The 22,072-nt window shown below is 42.4% G+C and overlaps 2 protein-coding genes across 2 annotated transcripts in view; both read left to right on the forward strand.

Moving 5' to 3' along the window:
- ARFGEF3 (ARFGEF family member 3) overlaps positions 1-10,359 on the forward strand; it is a 110,137-nt gene extending 99,778 nt beyond the window's left edge. The window contains exon 36 of the mRNA XM_059841813.1: positions 10,257-10,359. The gene's annotated coding sequence lies outside the window, so the exon portion shown is untranslated. The remainder of the gene's footprint in view (positions 1-10,256) is intronic.
- Positions 10,360-10,362: 3 nt separating this feature from the next.
- On the forward strand, positions 10,363-17,805 carry SMIM28 (small integral membrane protein 28). The gene is made up of 2 exons (XM_059841816.1): positions 10,363-10,496; positions 16,866-17,805. Exons 1-2 carry the CDS (start codon positions 10,386-10,388, stop codon positions 17,262-17,264), a joined length of 510 nt encoding a protein of 169 aa, XP_059697799.1. The 5' UTR covers positions 10,363-10,385; the 3' UTR covers positions 17,265-17,805.
- Positions 17,806-22,072: the final 4,267 nt, after the last annotated feature.

Below are 22,072 nucleotides of genomic sequence, written 5' to 3' on the forward strand. Positions count from 1 at the left end.
ATCCCTGCTTCTGTATGCAGCCAAAATTTAGGTACTGAAGGAGAAGGGGTTTGCCAGTGTCCCTTTCAAGAGAACTGCCATGGGCTTCCTGAAGGCAGGAGTGTTTCAGTGATAAGACAGCACCATACAGCAAACCTTAGGATACACCTCTCTGTGGTCAAGGATGCTACCCACAGCCCAAAAGCAAGTTTTCCACATAATCTCAAGAGGGGAAATGCAGCCAGCTTTCCACCTGGCCCCACTGGGGTCTCTGGGCATGGGCCCCCACACACTGAAGCAACATAAGGTCTGGCCTTCACTGGTTGTTACATAATAGCCTCATCAGCATGAAGGTTAAGAACAGATTACAAAGCGACCAAATGAGGTTGTGATGCTTTAATAATCTTACACACTTCTGGCAAAAGAGAGTGTGTTAAATCCCAACCGTCAGATCTAATTTCGTTCCAGGGAACTGCCTTCTGCTGCTCCACACATCCCATTAGAAAGATTTTAATTTCCTCCTAAAGAGCATTCAGTAATGTGAAACAGCAGCAGAGTAAATACAGAAAGTAATGCTTCACTATTCCTCTCATTCTTTACAAGTACAAATTCTCAGTTGCCTTCCCACTAATGCTGGGGTCAGGCTAGCGTGGCTTCTGCTGCCACTAGACTTGCCTAGGAGACGCTTGGTCTTCTTCTGTTGAGGAGCAGAGTGTTAAGAACGCTTGCCAAAGAAAACAGCTGTCAACAAATACTTCAAAAAACAATAAAGAAAATTTTAAAAGGGACTAAACAGGCACACCATTTAATCTCAGACGTCCACTTCAGTGGATTCACTAAACTCATTCATGCTTTCACAATGTAATTTATCACTGGCTACACAGTGTTAATCTGTGTTAAACTAAATATTAAAAGCTCCCCTGATACCAAGCCAGATTAATTGTTTCTTAATAACTAATTTTTATTTTTTGACAGGGTGCCAAAGGAGTGCCCAGTGTCACTACTACCATTACAGGTGGAGTGACCAACCAAGCAAGTAAAAATTTTGTCCTTGACCTCAAAATGGTCCAAAGTATCTAAACATATGCTCTGGCCTTTTGCTTATCCCAGAGTAGTAGATCTGTGAGGTAATCTGGCAAGAGAAGAAAAAAAAACGCAAAACACAAAACCAGCAGCAAAGTCTGTTTATATGAGGGGTACAGAAAGACAAGCTAGAGGTACCAGCAGGTACTTCAGGTACAAGACAAAAGGGAAACACACTTTGGATGTAACAGGTGGGGCACAGTAGGGTTGCATAGGAGACCACTGTCACATCCATACCCCCAAGCACCCAGGTGAAAACGGGACAGTATTTTCAGTAAGCCTGCTGGAAGCATGCTCTCTCCAGGACAGATCATGTTCCTGATCATGTTTTCCAGATGAAGAAACCTTTTGGCTCACTGAGCAAACCTATGGCAGAAGTTGAAAGAAGTAGAACGAGGCTGGGATTCTGTCCACAGAGCTATGTGAAACGCAGAGTGATCTCTGATTTTGGAGCTTCTGGCAAAGAAGCTAGCATCAGGATAAACCTCTTAACATCTAATATCACTGCAAGCAAACACAAATTGAAGTCTTTATCCAAATGCATGACACAGAGTCCTAGAAGAGTGCAGTCAGTATCCAGATTTCAAAACTCAACAAAATCCAAAATAAATCAGAACAATTTAGATGTAAGCACAGGTCACCTAGGTGACCTAATAATGAAGGAAAAAAAAACCCAGCAAAACACCAGAACCCAAAATATTAGCCAGGCTGCATGTGCAATTTTCTGACTCCTGATAGAAATTCATCGTTTTAAATCTGGATGATTTTTTGTTTTGTTTTAACAAGAGATTTGTACCTTTGTCTACACTGTAATCGCTGGGAAATATGTTTTCATAAAGGAGAGACAATACTTCTGGTTTGCCAGCTCTGAGAAATTATGCCCAACCTGAAATATTGTTCTTCACTGTGGTTAGTGTGACCACTTCTGATCTCTTATTATGTTCATTCCCCACCACAGTCAAACAAAATTGCTTAAAATAATGTGGAATACTTTTCTGCATAGCATTTATAAATTATTTACTATGTTTTTTAATGTTATATTATATTCCCAGCAGACCACTTTGTATTTCAAATCAGGTTCTTTGTTCCAGAGATTACAGGGAGAGGAAGAGATCAAAATAAAACTGGGTAAGATGCTATGCTGAAATCCATCTCTATAAGTAATTTTGTCTAGGAGGTCAAAAAAGACAAATCTTCAAGCCTGAGAAACAATTATGTCAAACATAATGAGAAAGTGAAAAATGGTTTTGAAAAGGTATTGCAGTAACTCATGTGAGGAGAGGAAGGTGACAAGGCTCTTGGTTGGTTTGCTTACTTGCAAAAACAATTCACTGTCCCTTGAGAAAACAGAGGAATTGGTTTCTGGGTAGAATTGCAATGCTGGCACCACAAGCACAAGGGCCCTGACAAAAATGTTCTTTTAAAATCCCAGCTGCAGGGATGGTCACCAGAGCAGATCTTACATCTCTCTTGCGTGCATTACCTTCCCTTTTAAAAGGACACTAAATAATTGAATATCTCAATGCAGGCTCCTGTGACCAGCCCCAAACCCAAGAGAATAAAGATTATTATTTTGCAAAGCCGGGCATGAAGGTTTAAAAAAAAAAAAAGAGAAATATTTTAATGTAGTTTGCTAATTTTTTTCTCACACATTTTCAGTTTTTTAGGTAGAGCAATGCTGAGAGTAGGGCAAGAAGGATGACCACTATTGAGGGTCTGTTGTGGGGTATATAGGGTATGCTGTGTTGCTCTAGACAACATCACAGATCTGCAGTGACTGCAGAAGAAAAACAGGATGAGAAAGACAAGCCTGGGGCAGGGCACAAGTGCCAGACTACACCACTTTGACTGTCTCTTTTAGAGCCTGAGCCATCAAACCAAGCCAGTCTGGCTAGACAAGCATCCCTCTCAAGGAGGCTGCACCCTGCACACAGCAAAAAGTAATGGTTGGAGTCAAATGAAGTTTTAAAAACCCCCTAAACCCTGAAGAGCAAGATCAGAATGTAAATGCCTCTAACCAGTCAGGCCTAGGGCTGCCCCTACAACCTGGGCACATTGTAAATGCTCATCCCTATAGGCCCCATTGCCCCTCAGCAGCCACCAGCAGGTTCCTCCTGCTGTTAACACACCAACTCACTTGGCACAGAAGGTGAGGAGGGTATGCCTGGAAAAAAGGGGTGAGAGGATCCCCATCTTGTAGCAGAATGAAATAGCTGCCTCAGATGTTCTTTTCACAACTGATTCCCCTTGTCCACCACTGCTCCAAGCAAAATTTACTTTTTCCTCAAAGTAAATTAGCCTGGCCTTAGGCTTTCCCCTCTGTAGAACTCTGGCTGACTCTGAAGATCCACACAGGAGCAACATTTTGCACAGCAGCATCAATGCAGTCCATGCAGGCTGACCTGGAATGCACCAAGGGACAGACACCCTATTCCCTATCCCTATCCCTATCCAGAAGTGGGTCACTGCAGTGGATGTTTTCTCACTACTCTCTCAAATGTCAATATAGCCTCCTGAATTAAGGACTGCACATATGGAAGAACTGTTCAGATCATTCATTCAACCACATCAAGCCTCAGAGCAGAATCCTCTTTACATTTTGCTGCTGTTTTGACCCTTCTCCTACAATCCATCACCTTAACATCAGCATATCATTCTTGGGCTGCAGTTTGTGTTTCCTAACTGAAAGCCTGTTAGTAATAAAGCTGCCCATGCTGAGTAGTGGTTCTCAGCAGCTCAACTGTCCAGGTATTTCTAATGCACAATTATTCCCCTCTAAACATTCACACATCCCTCAGATAACACGTTTCTTTCAGGATGGGTTTGCCATGCCACTCCCTGTTTTAAGAAACCCCACTTAAACCTTTGCCTTGGTATCTGTGGTTTGCTAGGGAGGGTATTGCATGGTGCCTTGCCTTTTCTAGTACCAAGACCCTTTCATTTCCAATCCCATGGCATACTTTGCACTTGCACCTATGTAAGCTCTAATGTCCCCAGCCTGAGAAAATTGTGGCAGAGCCTTTATCCCACTGTTACAACTGTTCTTATCCTTATGGCCTTGCACTGGTCAATTCTGAAATGCTTTTACACTGGAAACATCTGCCTGTTGTGTTTAACTTGTCCCTATCCCTCTCTGCCTCCTGACATTCTCTTTTCCAGTCTATAGCTCCATTTTAGGAGCTCTTCAGCCTTCCCCTCACCGTTTTTAGCAGGTAACTTCAGCACTTACAAGGGCAATGGGTTTTTGCTTATCCAGCAGGCATTGCCCACTGGCACACAAGCCCAAGGCACGGCAGCCAGGCAGGACAGGCAGCGCACCGAGCGCAGCGCAATCGACGCCAACGGCGCCATAAACAAACCCAGCCCCGGGAGTTTGAGCAGCTCCCACAGAGTCACTCCCAGCAGCGTCACACGGGCCCTGCTGCACCAACAGGACACCCCAAGGGGGAGGGAGCCTGCCTGGGAGCCCCTCACTTCCCACCTGGCTGGTGGGGAGAGGTTTTCCCTTTTCTCTGCCCCTGCAGTCCGTGCGTGCCATCAGCTCTGCTGTTTTAGCATCGATTAACATTTATTATCCTGCATTTCAGGCCAACTCTCCTGCCTGCCTGTTACAAGGCTCAGACCCTAAAACCTAGGCTTGACTGCAGCTTTGATGGCCAGGTGAACCATTAACAAGTGCTCTTGAGAAAATAAAGTTGTTCTCACATCTACAGATTTGGGGCCTTTTTTTATGTACAAGATTTTCTTAATACATTTCATTTCCATAGCAAACTTTACTCTACAGGTTGCAGGAGGCTGTCTCTTCTCCACAAGTTTGAAGTAGCAATCTTTAGATTCAAATCAGGAGATTAAACCTCAGGATGTGAGGTCTGAATTGGAGCTGTACAAATAAAACAAACTGTGTTTTATTTCAAGCAAAACAGTACAAAATTGCTCAAAGCCTCTCAGTTGATGTTCTGTTAAATAATACAGTTCATATGGATTCAGAAGTGGACAGACAGTTCCCAAAGGCCTCGACAACTGAGTACAACATTGAACAAGTTCATCCTGATTTTTGAAAAGTTTCCAGCATTTTAAGAGTGGCAAGTGAAGCGTTACAGATTCCTTGTTAATAATGGGCAATATCAGGGCCTCTCTAAGCCTGTAATCAGAGACAATAACCTGTAAGAGGGTATGCTGATAAGTACAGTTCTGCTCTTGAACCTCACCTGGCTTTAAAGGGTTGGCAAAGGACTTAAAGGTTAATTTGCATTTTTTCCACTCTGATGTATTGAGCTAGTTTTAGAAGCCAGAAGAGCTATTGCTTCTCCAACAGTGCTCTCCTGACACTGGTTCTAAGCAACAAAGTCAGAAAGAATAATTCCTTTGGAATCTAGAGATAATAGATTTCTGGCAGCAGATGATACCAACCAAATCAGGCTATAAAGAGATATTCTTTTGTATGAAATCTGCTGTGTTAGCAACAAGTCGTGACACAGAGACCGCTGTACTTGGATACAGTCTCAAGAGATTCCATTCAGAGGTTCACAATATTCTAGCAGAAAATTGCATCAGTTTGAACAAAAAAATGAACACAGGACTGCAGATATGTTGAGAGTTCTGTATCTAAGGCCTGCCCAGCACTACACAAGGTCAAAATCCAGGGAAAGCAACATCAAACACAATGAACAATGAGGTAAATCTTAAAAGTTTACTTTTAAAAGCTTACCTGAAGGTTAACCACACATTCACATTTCTCCTTAGAAGCTTATTTCCTCATATTGGTGTCATGGTTTAGGAATGGTGCTCCCCAGTTTAGTGCTTCCCACAGAAACTCCAAACTACACACCACTTGCTCACCCACCCCCTTTTCCCCTTCTTCCCTCTCAGAGGATTTGAGAGGAGAATTGGAGCCAAAAGAGGCAAAGATCATGGGTTGAGATAAGAAATATTTACTAGAAACAGCTATGAGATGAGAAAATCAACAATATTAATAATGAAACTGTACAAAAGGGAGAGTGTGGAGCTCGACCTGACTGCAGCCACACCACCCAAAATGGTTTCTTTTTAGACCATCATCCTAATAAAGTAGCAAAATGCTTCGTTTCTCACTAAGCTTATGGCAACACTTTTAAAGCAAATGCAACTAAAATCTTAGTGTAATCAGCTGGCCCTTCAGAAATGCTGAAAAAAGCCCAAATCACCAAAAACCCTTCCAAACACCAACGCCTCCCCCACTCCCTTCCCACTAAAACAGAGAGTTTCTGTATTTTGGCTGAACAGGAATGAAGTGCCATACAGTGTGTGCTGGGATATATGCAGTCTTGCATAGAGTGGCAGATTTTTCTCTTAAATAAGAGAAAGCAAGAATTCAGGGTAAGGATGACCAAATGTAAGTGAAGGGGATCAAACCCAGACTGACAGAAATTACAAGAAAAAGTTCCTGACAAAACCCCATAGGTCCAGACAGAGCTATCCATCTATCCATCAGATGGATACTGCTCAGCCACCAGCACTCTGCCATGACCACAGAGCTTTTCAGGTGTTATCACACTCACAGAACCTCGAGGGACGTTCTGTAGGAGGCAACCCTGTTCTGGCAGCAGCCTGAGGTCTCTCCCTGCTGCTCTCTCTAATGACTTTGCTTTCAGCTCCCCATCTTGCATGCAGCACAGGGATCTGCACCTCCTGCTGCTCCTGACTCCGAGGGACAGTGACAGTGTGAGCACATTTTGTAGCAGGGTCTCCCTGCCTCTGTTTCTACAGGCTGTGAGTTTGTCCACCCTGTCCCCAAACACTGCTCTCCAGAACTGTGGCAGAGCTATGCCAACTTCTATCTCTCCTTTGAAGTAGCAGTGGGTTTAGTTTGGTGGGGGGAGGAGAATGCTCTTCAGAAGGTTTTTGGTTTAGAAAAAAAATTAAAAATTGGTAATTAAAAAAAAAAAAAGGAAAATGCAAAAACAAAAGTAAGGCTAAAATCTCAATACAATGAAAATTTATCAAAAAAAGTACAAAACAGAATTGCTTAATTACCCAAGTGAGGGGAGGATTGACAGAAGCCAACAGCACTCCCACCTGAAGGACACAGAAGCACCTGCCAGTTGGTTGTAGGCAAAAGTAATCCTGTCCCACCATTCCTTCTGGGGAATCTACACCTGCCAACACAGGACTGCTGACAGTGGAACACCTCACCCACTACAATTCTAGTTTTGCATTATTCAGATTAACCCTCGTACCATCCCTCACAGCATCACAGTCATTCATCAGGGGAGTTTCACCAGCACCTTTGGGCAGCAGTAAAAGAAACTGGGGGAAGAAAGTATCAAGGAGCTCGAAGGGCTGTCTGAGGCACTGTGGGTATTGTGTTCCCTACCAATATTGGTGGCAATATAGCCTAGAATTACACTGCAAGCCACAAACATCTCAGCAAATCAGAGAGATGAATAATTTATGTCAGACAGTTTGAGCTTCAAACTGAGGACAGTGGAGGTGCCTGTTTTCTGCAGTGGCTTCCTCAGAAAGTCTCTCCCTGCTTCCCTGCTGGGGCGCTGGAAGTGATAATGCCAACACTGCCTCAGTTAAAAGCATCATGCTGGCATTGTTTCACAAGCCTTTACCAAACTTTGATCCAAGTCAGCGGTACCACTCCATGTCAGCTGTTTTCTCCAAATTGTTTGACCTGACAGGTTCCAGATCAAACTATTTCAAAGAACAAAGCCAGTGGAGGAGGAGGGTAGGACATTCTGTCCATGTCAAGGTCTGGTGATCTCTGAACCCACCCCACACTTCAAAGTGGTGAGCCTGATTTCTGGTCAAGGGCTTGGAATTAAGGATGAGCGTCTTTGCCCCAGCTTTCACATTGCAGCATGCCTCAAGCTACAGAGGTATTTATGAACTTGTGTGAGAAGGAAAAATAAGTGTCTCTGAGCCCCACAGGGCTGGCAGAAATCTGCAGCAGATTTGACATCACAAACCCAGTCTTGAATGGCTCAGTTCAGTTCTGCACAAGAGCAAATCTGCTCTACAAATGGACACCTGACCCCTGGCAGCAGAAAGAAAGTATCCCAATCACGCTCACTAATCTTGCTGCTGGCTCCACTGAGGAGATAAAAAGCCAGAGGGACAATCATTACTTTATATTCTAATTACCTGCCTGACAAAAGGCACTGCATTTTCCCAAATTCCCACTCGGCCTCAGCTCTACAAAGTTAAATCATTCTTATGCATTTTCCAGAGGTCAAGTATTCAAAGCAGCACTTGACAAATCAGGTCAGTGAGTCATAAAAGTGCACACCTTATTTTTCTTGGCTAAAATTCATCAACTAGAATCTAAGGATGCCAAACAGGTGTTTATACTGTAAGGGGACGTATTTTTTTCCTTCTCCTCATTATTCATGCAGAGTCCCAAGGCAAATTTATAGCAAGATTTTAAAAATAGCATTAATAATCTTAGGGGCTGCACTAAGACCCTAATTAAGATGGTATATGAATGTTTCCTGCTTGCATGTGAGATTATAGATTTAAGCTACACAGTCTCAAGGTTCCTTAAGGAATTAATTTTATTAACAGTGGTTTGGGAAATATGGCCATTAATTTTGCTTTTTTACAAGGTGTTGAGACATCAAGAGAAATATTTTACTATTTTGACCTGTGACCTGTTAATCCATGTTTAGGACCTGGCTTCTCAGTGGGCATTATAGCTCACAGTGTAACTGCCCTGGTCCTGGTGGCTGGACACACTCACCACCTCTGAAAGCACTTCCCAGCCCGTGAGGCATTGAGGAAAGGAGGAGCTTTTTCAGAAGCACGGAAAGGCTTTGCTAAAGTGACATTTCTAGTTTCACACAGGACCACTCAGCAGAAGCAAGAGTTCAGTTTCCAGCAATGATGTGGCTGCTTCAGCCCTTCATGCAATATTGTGGCTCCCTGTCCGCTGCTCACCTGGCAAATTCAGTAACAACTGGGATAGATTTATCCAACTACCAGCTCTCTTTCCCACAGCCGAGGTTCACCTGCAGGGTGAATCCTTCCTGCAAGCTGCAGACACAGGGATCACAGCCAGTTTTGGAGCAGGTTCTTGCAGGTTCCTCCCGCTAGAAATGGTGAGTGCTGCCGTCACTGCCTGCCGCTGCTGGAGCTGCAGGAGTAGAGCCCGCCACTGCCAACTACACCTGCACTTTTCTGGGAGCCATGAGCTAAAAGAAGAGTTGAGAAAAAGTCCAAGCAAGAAATAAGAGGTTAAGAGTCTAACCCCAATTTCCATCATCAGTCCTAAACTCAACTTTTGCTCGGAGAGATAAGCCTTGAGAAATCATAAGAAGTGCACCACAGCTGAAGAGCTGCAGAGCTGAGAGGGACATTTAGCAATAGCCTTTCCCTCTGCCCACAGCAAGGCAGCAAAAGACACCTGCAGCTTTTCAGCACAAGTTGCAGATTGAATCAAGGTTTAACTCAGGTTAAAGAGTCCTCTCTTCAGAAGTTACCACACATCAGTGAAATAAGTTCATATTTCTTTCTGGGGGTAAACAGAGACTGCTCACTGGAAACAATTGCCGTTTAACGAGTAGCCTAGAAAGCTGCTAACCTGATTTAACTGAACTGACAACTCGTTCTTACCAGAAGCAATCATACACTCCCACAGTGACCAAAGCTTTCCTGGCAGAGCTCTCTCTCTGGATTTATCATTAACATCTACATCCTAACACTGCTAAATAATTCAGTACAGCATTTAGCCTTGTGTCCTTGCCTCTCTACTCAGAAAGCACTTTTCTTTTCTGTATGTTTTAGCAACAGGGAACAAAAACCTGCCTGGATTGTGCTTCCACCTTGCGCTGTGTAGCTGAGGGGGGAATCTCAGGTACCCTTTCACTCTCAGCATAGAAGCATGGGGTTTATTTCTTTTATTTTATTGGATATAGTGTTTATTAGATAACCAAATATAGAGCGTTATTTATCCACATGGAGTCATGACCATGTGGGCTTAGATTCACATGCAAATTCCCCTTTTAATAATCCTAATGCAGGGAGTGCTCCAATCAGAGCGCTATCAGCCCCAGCTCCCGGATACCTGATGCCAGCTTTGCTGGTAATGTAGGCCACCGAAGCAAATCCAGAGAGATTGAGTTGGAAGTGGAGAGAGGCTCTGAGATCTATTTGCTTGGCTTCCTGACGACGAGGGGGTGTCTGACTTCTTTTTTTTCTTTCCTGCTGGAAAGGGGATGCCGTTCGAGAGGGATCATTAGCTGCCAGCAGCCCGGCTGGGTCAGGGCTGGGAGGCGGAGACGCAGCTGCCAGCGGCGAAGCAAGGTGGAGGCACGAAGACAGAAGACCAGGTTAATGAAAGCATGAGGTGGCTCTTGGGCAGCAGCTTGAAAAATTTTGGACATGCTGACAGGGGAAACTATGACTGGCTAAACAGTGAACCAGGTGGGCCACTTCTGGAAACAGAGCTTCAGGTCTGTACCCCCCTGCTCATCTCTGTGGCACGTCCTTTGACTTTGCATGTGTGTGTATGTCTGTGTAACGCCCCAGTGTACAGTGCAGGGTAAATCCCTGGGCAGCGGGACGTACCAAAGCAGTACTGACCAATTACATAGGGTCGGCACTTTATTGCTGTTAGCTCTTTTCAAACACGTTTGCGGAGGAGAAAAACACTAGGTGGAAAAATTTTGCTGGGGTGGCAGGTAAGGAAGTTTAATTACTTCTTTTAAGCATAAGGCATCCTCGCTTTCCTTTCTGTTAAAGGCGTGTTTACACTCTGCATCTGGTCCCGGGAAGCCTTTCTGCAGATGTCGCGAGTCCGTGGCAGGCAGCGATGAACTCTTGTTCCCTAAGCTGGGCGCTGATTACTTCTGCCAGAGAGGATCACAGCCCACGGGGGAGGGAAGGAGCCCCCAGAGATGAAAACACAGCCTGCTTTCTGGCTTTGTCTGGGATACAGCAAAAGGGTTTCTCTGGTCAAAAATAACAATTTAAGGGGCGCGTACTCCCTCAGTAATGTCCGAAGCATGTTGCGTTAGCAAATGACCTGGCTACATTGCTCAGCTGGTATATACAAAGTGTACTGCTGCAAAATAAATGGGGGTAGGAGTGCGTGTGAGTGTCAAAACAGGACAAAAAGTGGTATTTAAATGTCACCACGATTTTAAGAAAGTCTGCCTCACTGGTAACATTTCCAGAGTTAGAACAGCAATGGCAATGCCTTCACACCTCGGGACTGCTTTTGTCTGACAGTGAGAAACAGCATCACTAGAGTCACATTCCAACAAGTATTTGAAAATTCTGTGTAAATCCAGGCTCACTTCTAAATTATGTGGCATTACTAATGGATATAAAACCACATAAAATGTTTTTCTATTTGCCAGAGTTACATGTTTTTGCTTTTTACGAGCAATAATGAATCAGCTTCAAGGATCAGGATAGAGCTTGGAAAAGAACCTATGGGGGGACCACACCCTAATGACTTCAAAGAAGACTTTGTTCCAAATCCACTTAAAACATTTCAGAAGTATCGGTTTCCTGATTCAACTTCAAAAGATATTAGTATAAATATGGGCTGTATTAGCAAAAATCATTTTAATGGAGTTCTAAGTATGTTAGCAAATCATTAAGAACATAATAAATCTTAGCACAACTCAATCACTTCAATGGGAATTTCAGTAAACAAAATAAACTTTCATTTCTCCATCCTTACACAAAAGTTTCTCTTAACTGCATGTTTTGCCTGATGAGGTCACTCCCTCCCAAGGCAGGTACTGCCCCCCTTTTCTCTCGACACATGGCTCAGCTCCAAGCCCATTCCTTTACTCATCATGGATATACCACACAACTCAGCCACACTCTGCCTTTCTCTCCTTTACCCACAGGCACGAGTAAAAGCTCATCTTAACTGATATGGGTCACATAATCTGTCAGCTGGCAACTGTACATGCTCAGCATGGTAAAAAAGCATTGGCAGACAGATTACTAATGAAAGGCTTTACTCCTTCCAGTGTGTGCTCAGTGGTGGGGGAAACTGACCCTCTGCTTCAGTCCCTACAAATATATAAATGAAGGAGGAGAATACACAATGTCCAAGCTATATCCCAAACTATATAAGAATCAGTTCTGGTAAAACAGGACCTTTTAGAAATATGAACCTTTTTACTTCCATGCTCTTTTCTGCCTTTCTCTATTTTAAAAGGATATTTTCCCATATTTATGTGCCTGTAACTTATTTCATGCTGGAAGTCAGATCCTTATTTTTGTCACTTACAAACCTGACAATAGATGCTTGTGATGACACAGGCAGAGCACGCTGATCTCCAATGAAGTAGCATCAAAAAAAAACAGTCAATTAATAACTCCATCAGCCACTTCATGTACCCAGTGTGGAAACTTTCAGGTATAAAACAGTAGAGAATTTTACCTTAAATATATTCTGAAGTTGTATTTCTTTCAATTAATGAAGATTGAGTTTGATTTCTAGAAAGTTTTATTTTCCAGTTCTGGCAGCTATTCCTGATGTCTATACACAGTGGTTACTTTTCTAGTTTTACAGCTTCAGCTGCAGAAGTTAGTTTTAGGTCAGTTTAGAACAAGTTTTAGTTTAGTATTTCAGAATTTTTTTTAAGTGGCCTTTGATTCATTGTATTAAAATTATCCTCATTTTTAGTGTAATTTTTAAAATGCCTATTAGATTTTCCAAGTCTTTATGTTAAGATCTTTGCAACATTCTTCAGTAGCCCTTTAGGCAGTCATTGCAGAAATGGAAACAAAGCCACAATAAAAAAAGAGGGACTAGTATTGATCAATTGCTCCTAATATATTTGATATATTTATACTGATATACATACAAGAAGTCCATCATTGTCCTTTTGGAACTACATCTTAAAGTAAACTCAGTCCATGTAATGTTTGGCAGCAGGCAGCATCAAAATGGATATATAGCTCCCTGTTCAGGTCCAGGGCATCTGTGGGGCAGTAGTTATGAAAAACTATTTCAGCTCAAATAATACACTAAGTAGCCTACAAATTACTCCACCCAAATAGAAAAGTCTTAACATCAGCTGAGTTTAAACAGCTATGAGCACTCTGAAACACAGACTGAGCAATACCAGTCTTTATTGACACCTGCTAGCATGCAGAAAAAGCATGAAGCTGTGTCAGGGGAGGTTTAGGTTAGATATGAGGAAAGATTTTTCATTCACAGGGTGGCTGGGCATTGGAACAGGCTCCCCAGGGCAGTGGTAACAGCACCAAGCCTGACAGAGTTCAAAAGTCATTTGGACAATGTTCTAAGGCACATGGTGTGACTCTTGGAGTGTCCTGCACAGGGCCAGGAGTTGGGCTCAATGATCCTGATGAGTCCCCTCTAACTCAGCATGTTTTATAATTCTATAATATTGCCAGATTCTTAATCCTATCTGCTTTACTAATTTGCAGATCATAGTAAAACTCACTTACTGTTCTTCAACAACTATACGGTAGTTGTGAAACAAAAGCAAAAACTAAACAAATTTACAATGTCTTATTTTGCACACACTACTGAATAGGGAGCCACCAGGCACGGGTTACTGTGGTTATCTTGATATAGAAGAGGATAAAATAGGAGTACTTCAGTTGGAAGGGATCTGCAATGAAAATCTAGTCCAACCACCCGACCACTTCACTTAGTGCAAGAGAATATAAGCTGCTTTGTAATGACCTATGCAATTTTTGACCAGATCCCACAGCCCAGTAAAGTACTTGCAGGTTCAGGGCACTGCCTTTTCACCTTCAGAGACAGCAATACAGGTGCACAATTTCTGCAGACCATTCCCAAGGATCTCAAACCAACCAGGTTTGACTGCCAACCAGGCAGTCAAACCAACAAGTAACCCACAAGAAACACTTCCACTGATCTGTCTTGCCCCTTCCCCAGACCACTTGGTAGCAGAGACAGGAGTACAGCTCCCCAGGAGAACATTAGCTTTACCACACAGCAGGCAGTCCTCTCTCCTCCCACAGTCTTCTGACTCAGTCACTGCATACCCTACACAGCCTGAAACACGGTACCCTGAGGTATTGTGGTGCTCCCCTCCTTCCCTAAGCAATCTATCACAACCCTGAGGAGGCACTTTGTGCACAATAATGTAATTAAAAATTATATCTGTTGCAGAGCAAATCAAGGATTTCGCAGATTTCAAAAATGCTGGCACTTATTCAGGCTTGAGAGCTTGATTTTGCAATTTTAGAAATAGTGCTATAGGTTACTCTTGGAGGGCCCTTAAGCAAGAAGAGTTTTCAGGCCAGTAACCCACTGATGCCCTAAGGTGTCCTTTTGTGGCTACCTCACAGACTGTTGCCATCTGAGCTAGCTCATGCTATGAACAGTTGCACTCCTTCCATTTTTTCACCATTAGATGCGAACTCTGCAATATATTTTGCATATTTCTCTTAACAGGTGCTTCATTGCGAGGCCCAAGACCTCTGGGTTCTGGAGCTTTGTAGACTTACTAGGCTTTGGAGCAAAGTATATTTCCTTGGGACTCAAGACCATTTGTTAATTCCTTCCATCAAGCCTAACCTTCCCTTCCCTTCTGAAGCCCAGTATTTGTGCAAGGCCTTGCCTTACAGCCCTAACTCTTGCCTGTGCTTCCACCAGCACATGTAGGATACACTGTCCTTGGCCATCATCTAACATGCCAATATCACTGCAGTGAAATTTGTAGGGAAGCTGCACTGAGTTTCAGTGATAATTGGGGCTTTGTATACCTTTTACTAATCTCATGCAGGAAACACTGGCAATCTCATCTCTGTCCTCACCAGCCACCAGAATGCTGTACAACTCGGATCCTAAGACCAAGGCTTAACCTGGATGAAAGCCTGCTCCCTACAAATTAAACCCAAAACTTAGACTTGGATTTTAAAAACAAGCTCTTCACTGATCAGGAATAATGCTGTCCATTATAAGTTCAGCTCTTCTCAATATTTACTGTAAGAGTATCAGTAACATATCAGGATCAGTGAGTCTCCACATACACAGAGCACTAACATAATACTGCTGAATGCTTTCTTCTCATTTTCTCTTGAAATGTTTCATGCATCTCATAAGGCACACTAAAAAGGCATTAAGAAACTTTTTAAAAATCCCCTCATTTTAAAGAAATTATTTAATATCTGCATTGGAAGAATGGCTGAAACAGCTTCTTCCAATTCTGCTCTTTCCTGACACCCATTGAATGGTCAGGTAAGACAACAGCTTATACAGCCAGAAAATCTTTAATAAAAAGTATCAATAAATATAAAATAGTTCTTTAATATGCTCTTTTTGGGGTAAAAGACCATTGGGGGAAAAATAGCATAATAGCTAATCTGCTAAGGTTTCAATGTCATTTAAAATTACTTTAATGCCTTTAGCTTCAGACCCACAATGCCTTAGGGAAAAAAATAGAAAAGCAGTAATCTCCCCTACGTTATTTGTTAGGAGTCAATGCCTATTTATTTTTCTTAGGCATGACCACATAATCATAATTTCATAATATGACAACAAAGCAAAGAGGTAACAAATGACGGGTAGATAACCAGTTGAATGTAGATTACAGTGTGATTTTGTATCTAGAAGAATGACTGTGATTCCTGGAAGAATAAAACCAGAAATTTTTTGTAGACTAAGGAGACACTGGAGTTGCTGTCCTTTTCACAAAGCCATTGCCGCAAATGGCCAGTTTGCATTCCTGCTTCCAAACCCTTTGGGGAAAGAATCACTGAAGTTCTCCTAGCCTGAATGGCACCTTCACTCCAAACAAAGGAAATCTGATCCATTGACCAGTTTAGTCTCACCATGCAAGTGTGAAAAACCCACCTCACAGCATTAATCAAGAGCTAACAAAGGGAATGACTTGATAAACAGCACTGTAGGGTTTGGGTTTTCCTTCTGCCCTAGACTAGACTCTGAATGAGACCCAATTATTAGAAGATGGAATCCGACTGGAAACAAGATATACTAAGTTTTAAAACTAAAGCTAATACAGCACAAGAGCACGAATGGCTTTGGCTTTGTTGGTTTTTCTCATAGCTTATGACTCCAGTTAACATTACATCACAATTCAAAAGCTGTGGGACAGAGGTCTTTTGTGCTACAGTTGCAGAAAACAAAGGTAACACAGCAGCCACAACTGTTATTCCTTTTACACCAGAAGCTCTTTTTCTATAGTTCTAAATAGGAAAAAATGATTCTTGGATCACTGGCAAAGCAAGCTCAAGAAGTCCAGTCCAAGCTGTCCTGTCCAATAAAAAACTGTGTTTCATTTGGAGCTGGCCTGTGAGGTTAGAACAACCCAAAGAGCAGGTATTGTGGGCAATGGCCCCTGTTTGAAAGGGCTGGTTGTTGTAATATTTGTTCTTTAAACAGTTTTCCAAACACAGAGGAGCAACACCAGATGGTGGATCACCAGCCTTATTCATCTGCAATTCAACGTTCTCCCAGATTTTAAAAGCCCAACCAGTCTCCTGCAAATTTACTGGTCCCACTATAATCCAAGAGTAATAAAAGATCATACAAAATTGCATATACTTCCAGGCTGTTGGGGTTTTTTCCCCATTGGAGACAGGGTTTTCTAAAAATCCAACACTCTTTGCAGCTTCACGGGGTTTTTTGTCTCTGGTTGTAATTTGCTTTAATTGGCCAGTAAATAGAATTCATGAGTCTGCAAACCATACTGCTAGATTTATACTCCTGCAGAGAGAAAGAAATTTGGAAAAGCAACCGCTATGTCACAAGGCAGAGATGGGGAATGTGGTTTTTCCCCCTGATTAAGAGATCTCCAGGAATCCAACATCCTTTCCATTTGCTTTGGTTACAGAGCAGACAGCAGACCAGCTCAACCAAAGACGACATAGAACCATTTCTGTGTATCATCTTGCCTGCCACCGTGATGCTCTTCCTGGCATTCCTGCTGCTCTTCCTGTACCGCCGCTGCCAGCGCCCCGCTCAGCAGGGGCAGATCTTCAGCATCGACCTTCCTGAGGCCCTGCCCGAGCACGACGTGTCCAACTTCCTCTCCGCGCTGCCCTGGGGCGGCGAGCAGAGCTTCCACTACTCCACGCTGCTCCCCGACGCCACCTTCCTCTCGGTGTGCTTGCCTCCGTCCTACGAGGAGGCCACCATGAAGACTTCCCTGGAAGAGGCTCACACTGAGCCCTCTCCAGACCCAGTGCCTCCTTACGAAGAGAGCCCGCTGCAGACCGGCAGCCCCAAATGAACTTCCCACGGGAAGCACCTTAGCTGAAGCACGCAGCACAAAGTAGAACTGCTGTGGCCTTTAAAATTTGCGAAAAGATTCCAAATGAGGCACAAAACCAATGAATTCATGAAGGAAGAAACTTGAAGTAACAGGGACTGAGTCTCTTCACCTCATCCCAGGATTCTCTACCTTCCATTTGTGGCAAGTGGACAGCACCAAGTCCAATCCAGACTGGTAATGTGGGAATTCTGGTTAACAAACATGTCATGCAAGGATTAAACTTAAGGAAAGCTGGGAAGCTCTTCCTCTGTAATCCCTCAGCTACAATGAAATGTCAATAATGCTATAGATTCAGCAATCACAAAAAGGGCTTTTAGCACATACATATTCCAGTTTGGTTTGGTTTTTTCTTTTTCTATTTTACGCATTTATATTTAAATGAGTTTTTGACAAGCTGAGTCGCTCAGTCTGTGTGTGTTTACATCACATCATTCTGCAGTGCTCTGGAATGATCACAACAGCTCTCAGGAAAGCAAATAAATATATAACCTCTACAAAATTTCCAGTAACTGTCCCCAAAGGTTCAAATGTGCACTGTGAATAAAGGCTGTTTTTTCTCACAATTGGACAATGAGGAGAAGCAGCAACCAGGGAAGAACTGATTGTTCTGGGTGAGGAAGCCTCCATGCAAGAGCACACTCACTCTATTGCTACAAGCTGCTTGCCAAGGTCTGCAAGGTCCCAGCATTCCAGACTACTCAGTTGACTTTTTTTCCAAGACTAAAATAATAAACCATGTGACTTACCTGGTGCAGTGTGTAAAGGAGTTGAGGAAAAATTAATAAAATCAAGTGCACCAAAAAAGCCCTGGTCTGTATTTCAAACCAGCATTATAATCCCTTCCCCTTCATCCCTAGGGCAGCGTGAGGCTAGTTCAAGTGTGTTGGTGGCAGTGGTTGGAGAGGGTTTGCATATGCTTTCAGAAAATGATGTATGTCATCTCTAATTCCTTCTCACAGGATAGCACTTTCACTGAGTTGATAGATGCTCTCGTTACAGAAGGTGGTTGCTACAGGTCCTGACAGCCTCAAAGGTTATGTTGGCAAGCCACAGACAAATGCAGTGTCATGGAATAGCTGACACCTGCAAGGAAGAAACTGTCGTAGCAGCTGGTGCAGTCCTGGTGTAACTTACAAACCCAACGGCTCTCCCTTGGTGATTTAACCAGCTGTCAGGAGGTGTCAGTAACAGCCAGTCCTGCTCTACCCACGGTCCTTAAAAAAAAACCCAACAAAAAAAAACAACAACACAATAAGAGAAGAAAAAAATCCTCACTGTACGTCAGAAGAAAGGCCACTTGAGAGCTGCAAAGTGGTTGAATTCTGTGTTATGTCAACAGTGACACAATGACAGTAACCAAATAGTCCATATCAAAACTGGTGTTCCACTCATACATTTCTCTTACAACAAAGTAAAAATATGCCTTTTTTATTTAGAAAAAAGGGTTATTTTTTTGAACTACAAATTTGAGATAATTCTTTTTCTAATGTTCCATTTGGGTCATCAAACTGAAGCAGCAGATGTTTTGGAAAACTCCAAACTCAATCAACCATTTATTTTTCAGACCATATCTAGGAACAGTTCCCGGTATTTGCTGATGTGTTTGAAAGTACCATATTCTAATGCCTTCTCACATGTTCTTTACTTCCTTAATACTTGGTACATGCAGTTGTTGCTAAGGAAAGCTGGAAAAATACAAGAGCCCCAGACAACATACCTAACTGGAAAGGTGCAAAGGTTTGAGGTGCAAAGATAAACCACTTCTGCCTCTGGTGTCCCACTAACTTCAGGGGAATTGTGTGGATATGCTTGAAAACTCACACATTGCCAAGTTGAATATGTTTTGCCTTAAGAGATCTTAAGAGATCTGCTGTGTTCTGAAATGAGTTATGCTGTTCTTCAGCACGATCTCTTGTTTACCCTTCACTTGGGTAGAGCCTGATACCCAGCCTCTGGGCTCATCATTCTAAACTGCTCTCTAGTTGCCTTAGTTACAGCTCGGAAAAATTTTGACTGGTATTTCTTGTGACCAAGACTGATATACTTCTATAACTAGTTGAGAATTGCTATTCTCTGCAAGAATCCTGCTTTAGAGAAATAGCTTCTGATGGGTTAGCATTGCTAAAGACAATTAAAAACACACACTTGCTCAAATCCATACTAACAGAAACCCTGCCATTACTTAAATTCTTCCTTCTAGTAAACTGCTTTTTATTCCATCTGGAATTGGTATCCCTTGTCTCATTCCAACACAGATTTGTCTAGTCTTGTCTGTTAATTGTCCCTAGTAGCTTTCAATATAACTGGCATCTCTACTCTTAAATCTCCACCCCAAAGAGAAGGCCCATCAAAAAAAAAAAAAAAAAAAAAAAAGTTTCTCAAGCAAATATACTGAATATACTGAAATTAAGCCAGGTCTCCATTCTTCATTGCTTAGAAGCTGCCTCTGATCCTGTCAGGCTGTGCTACACACGTCTCAGCATCACCATGTCACTGATTTTGGTGCTACTGGTTGTGGAGAAGCTATCAGGTCCTCTGGGCAAACACCTTGTGCATCACAGCAGAGAGCTCATGACCTGAAAGGAACTCCTGCCTGGCAATAGGAGCAGCCATAGGTGCAATGGGAAGATCTCCCATTGTTTTAGCTGCAGTAATCTGAAAGGTCAAGGTTGAGAGCAGCCCATCTGAAAGAAAGATGTTGGGATTGGGACCATAGACAAAAAAACTGAGGACGGGCATTAAGTTTTCAATTACATAAAAGGTAACTGCAAGCACAGCAAAATAGGGACCCCACATGCCTACACCAATCTGATCTGGTGCTAGTGATTTTAAACTGAAGCAAGATTAAATCACAAAAGCAATCTCTGAAAGTGAGGTGTAGGTTTAAAGTGCAGTGAAGCAGTGAATACACTAAGAAGGTAGACAGACCTCTGTCCAGAATGATGAAGGCTCCTGATTAGAGCAGGAATGGATTAGATGTCTTCTCTGTGTCCTTTCCTCTTCCTATGCCCTGAAGTTACACCAAAGTAAATTTTGTTCCTTGTTTCCAAATTATATGAAACCAGATGGCTGTTTCTTTGAAAATTTTTTATTATGAGATTTCGTGTGCATCCAGGAATCACTGTAACATTGGCATTGTACTTTATAGCCACAAGTACACATACAAGTTATGAACTCACCTTGATGTGAAGGGTAATTGTAATTAACTTTTCTATTATGACAATAGTAAGGAACCCTGATGAGATTAATTATGTATACACTACCCCTTGTTTATATTTAGTAGGAAATTATGCAACAATACAGGCCCTTTCATTAAGGGGGCTTGACAAGCTTAGAGAGCAATCTCTGTGCTTGTCTTCCTTCCCCCTGAGAGCTGCCAGAGTCTCTCACTGACATGGGTCCATTGTTCTGCAGAGCAGGACAAGTACACATCTTGCACACATGGCAGATTCTTGATCAAAAGACACTGTAAAACAACACAGGTAATTTATACGAAACAGCTCTTCTAGATGCCCACTGAAAGTATTCAGCACATATCTCTGGTAATGTCACAGTAATTTCATATTAATAGAATATCCTGCCTGTCTCCTTTAGCCACAGGAAGAAAGGATGACACAGCTCTTTGCAACCACTGTGGGATCTCAGAAAGTAACATCTCACATGAAATTGATGCATGCTTCTGCATAGATGGAGCATCTGGCACCTGATCTTTGCTGAATTTAAAACTAACTCGTGACTCGTTGGTTTGCACTTGCCAATGATAAAATGTGCTTGTCAGAACAGAATAGTCACTGCTTGGCATTATGAAGGAGCCCTTGGTCTAGGGAAGGCAGAATAAGCATTTCAGTGCATACATTTCACTTTAGAGAGATGCTCACCTGTAACAAGTATCTTGGCAAGAAATTTAGAAACCCAGCTGAAGTGGAAAACACTTTGAAAAAAGAAAACCAAACAAACCCAGACAGTATATCTTTATGATAGTTCCATAATATTGCAGTGGTCAAGAAAGAACTATTCCTAAAATAAAACTCTTCACTTAATCCCTGCTTTAAGGGATTTTACTTGGGCTCTTGTGGGAGCAAAGCCTCCAAATGCAGACACACAGCTACTTTTGCTAGTGCAAACTCCACTGGCATGAACTATGTATGCTCCAGTCGTGAAAACTCCTACAAATGTAGGTTTTATCAATAGGAGAAGGTGAGTGGGCAGTCTTATTCTGGTTAGGAGAGTAATTTTATTTGGGTGAGGGGTTTTTTCTGTTGTTGTTTTTTGTTAGGTTTTTTTTTCACAAATTTTCAAGAGCAAACATTGTACAAAAACATCAGATAGGGATAAGCTGAATGCTTATGGCAAATAAATTATTCACTGACTCCTCTCTCAAAAACTGTCATAAGTGAAACAGCTATGAATTTTTAATAATGAAATTTCTTAATTTCAGTCTGTTAGTAAATAATCGTGTCATGCTGTGACTTTCATTACAAAGCAGTTCTATTCTTCACTTGGATACTGAGGTCTTCTGCAGAACAGGAAAGGCATGTGAGTGTGGAGATAAATGGCAGGTTGTCTTTATCTCTGTGATAAAGACAACCTGCCATTGTCAGTGGTATGGCTAGCAAGGCTGGGCACAGCTAACAAATCAATGCTGCATGTGCCTGGGTGTTGATGAAGACAGCAAAACCTCATTGAAGGCTCTGGGATACATGACTAGGCTGACAGCAGTGAAAATGTGCTTTCACAAGCTTTTCATTAAAAAGGTAGAAAAAGGC

Source organism: Haemorhous mexicanus, chromosome 3, assembly GCF_027477595.1.
Source record: "Haemorhous mexicanus isolate bHaeMex1 chromosome 3, bHaeMex1.pri, whole genome shotgun sequence".
NCBI classification, from domain to species: Eukaryota; Metazoa; Chordata; class Aves; order Passeriformes; family Fringillidae; genus Haemorhous; species Haemorhous mexicanus.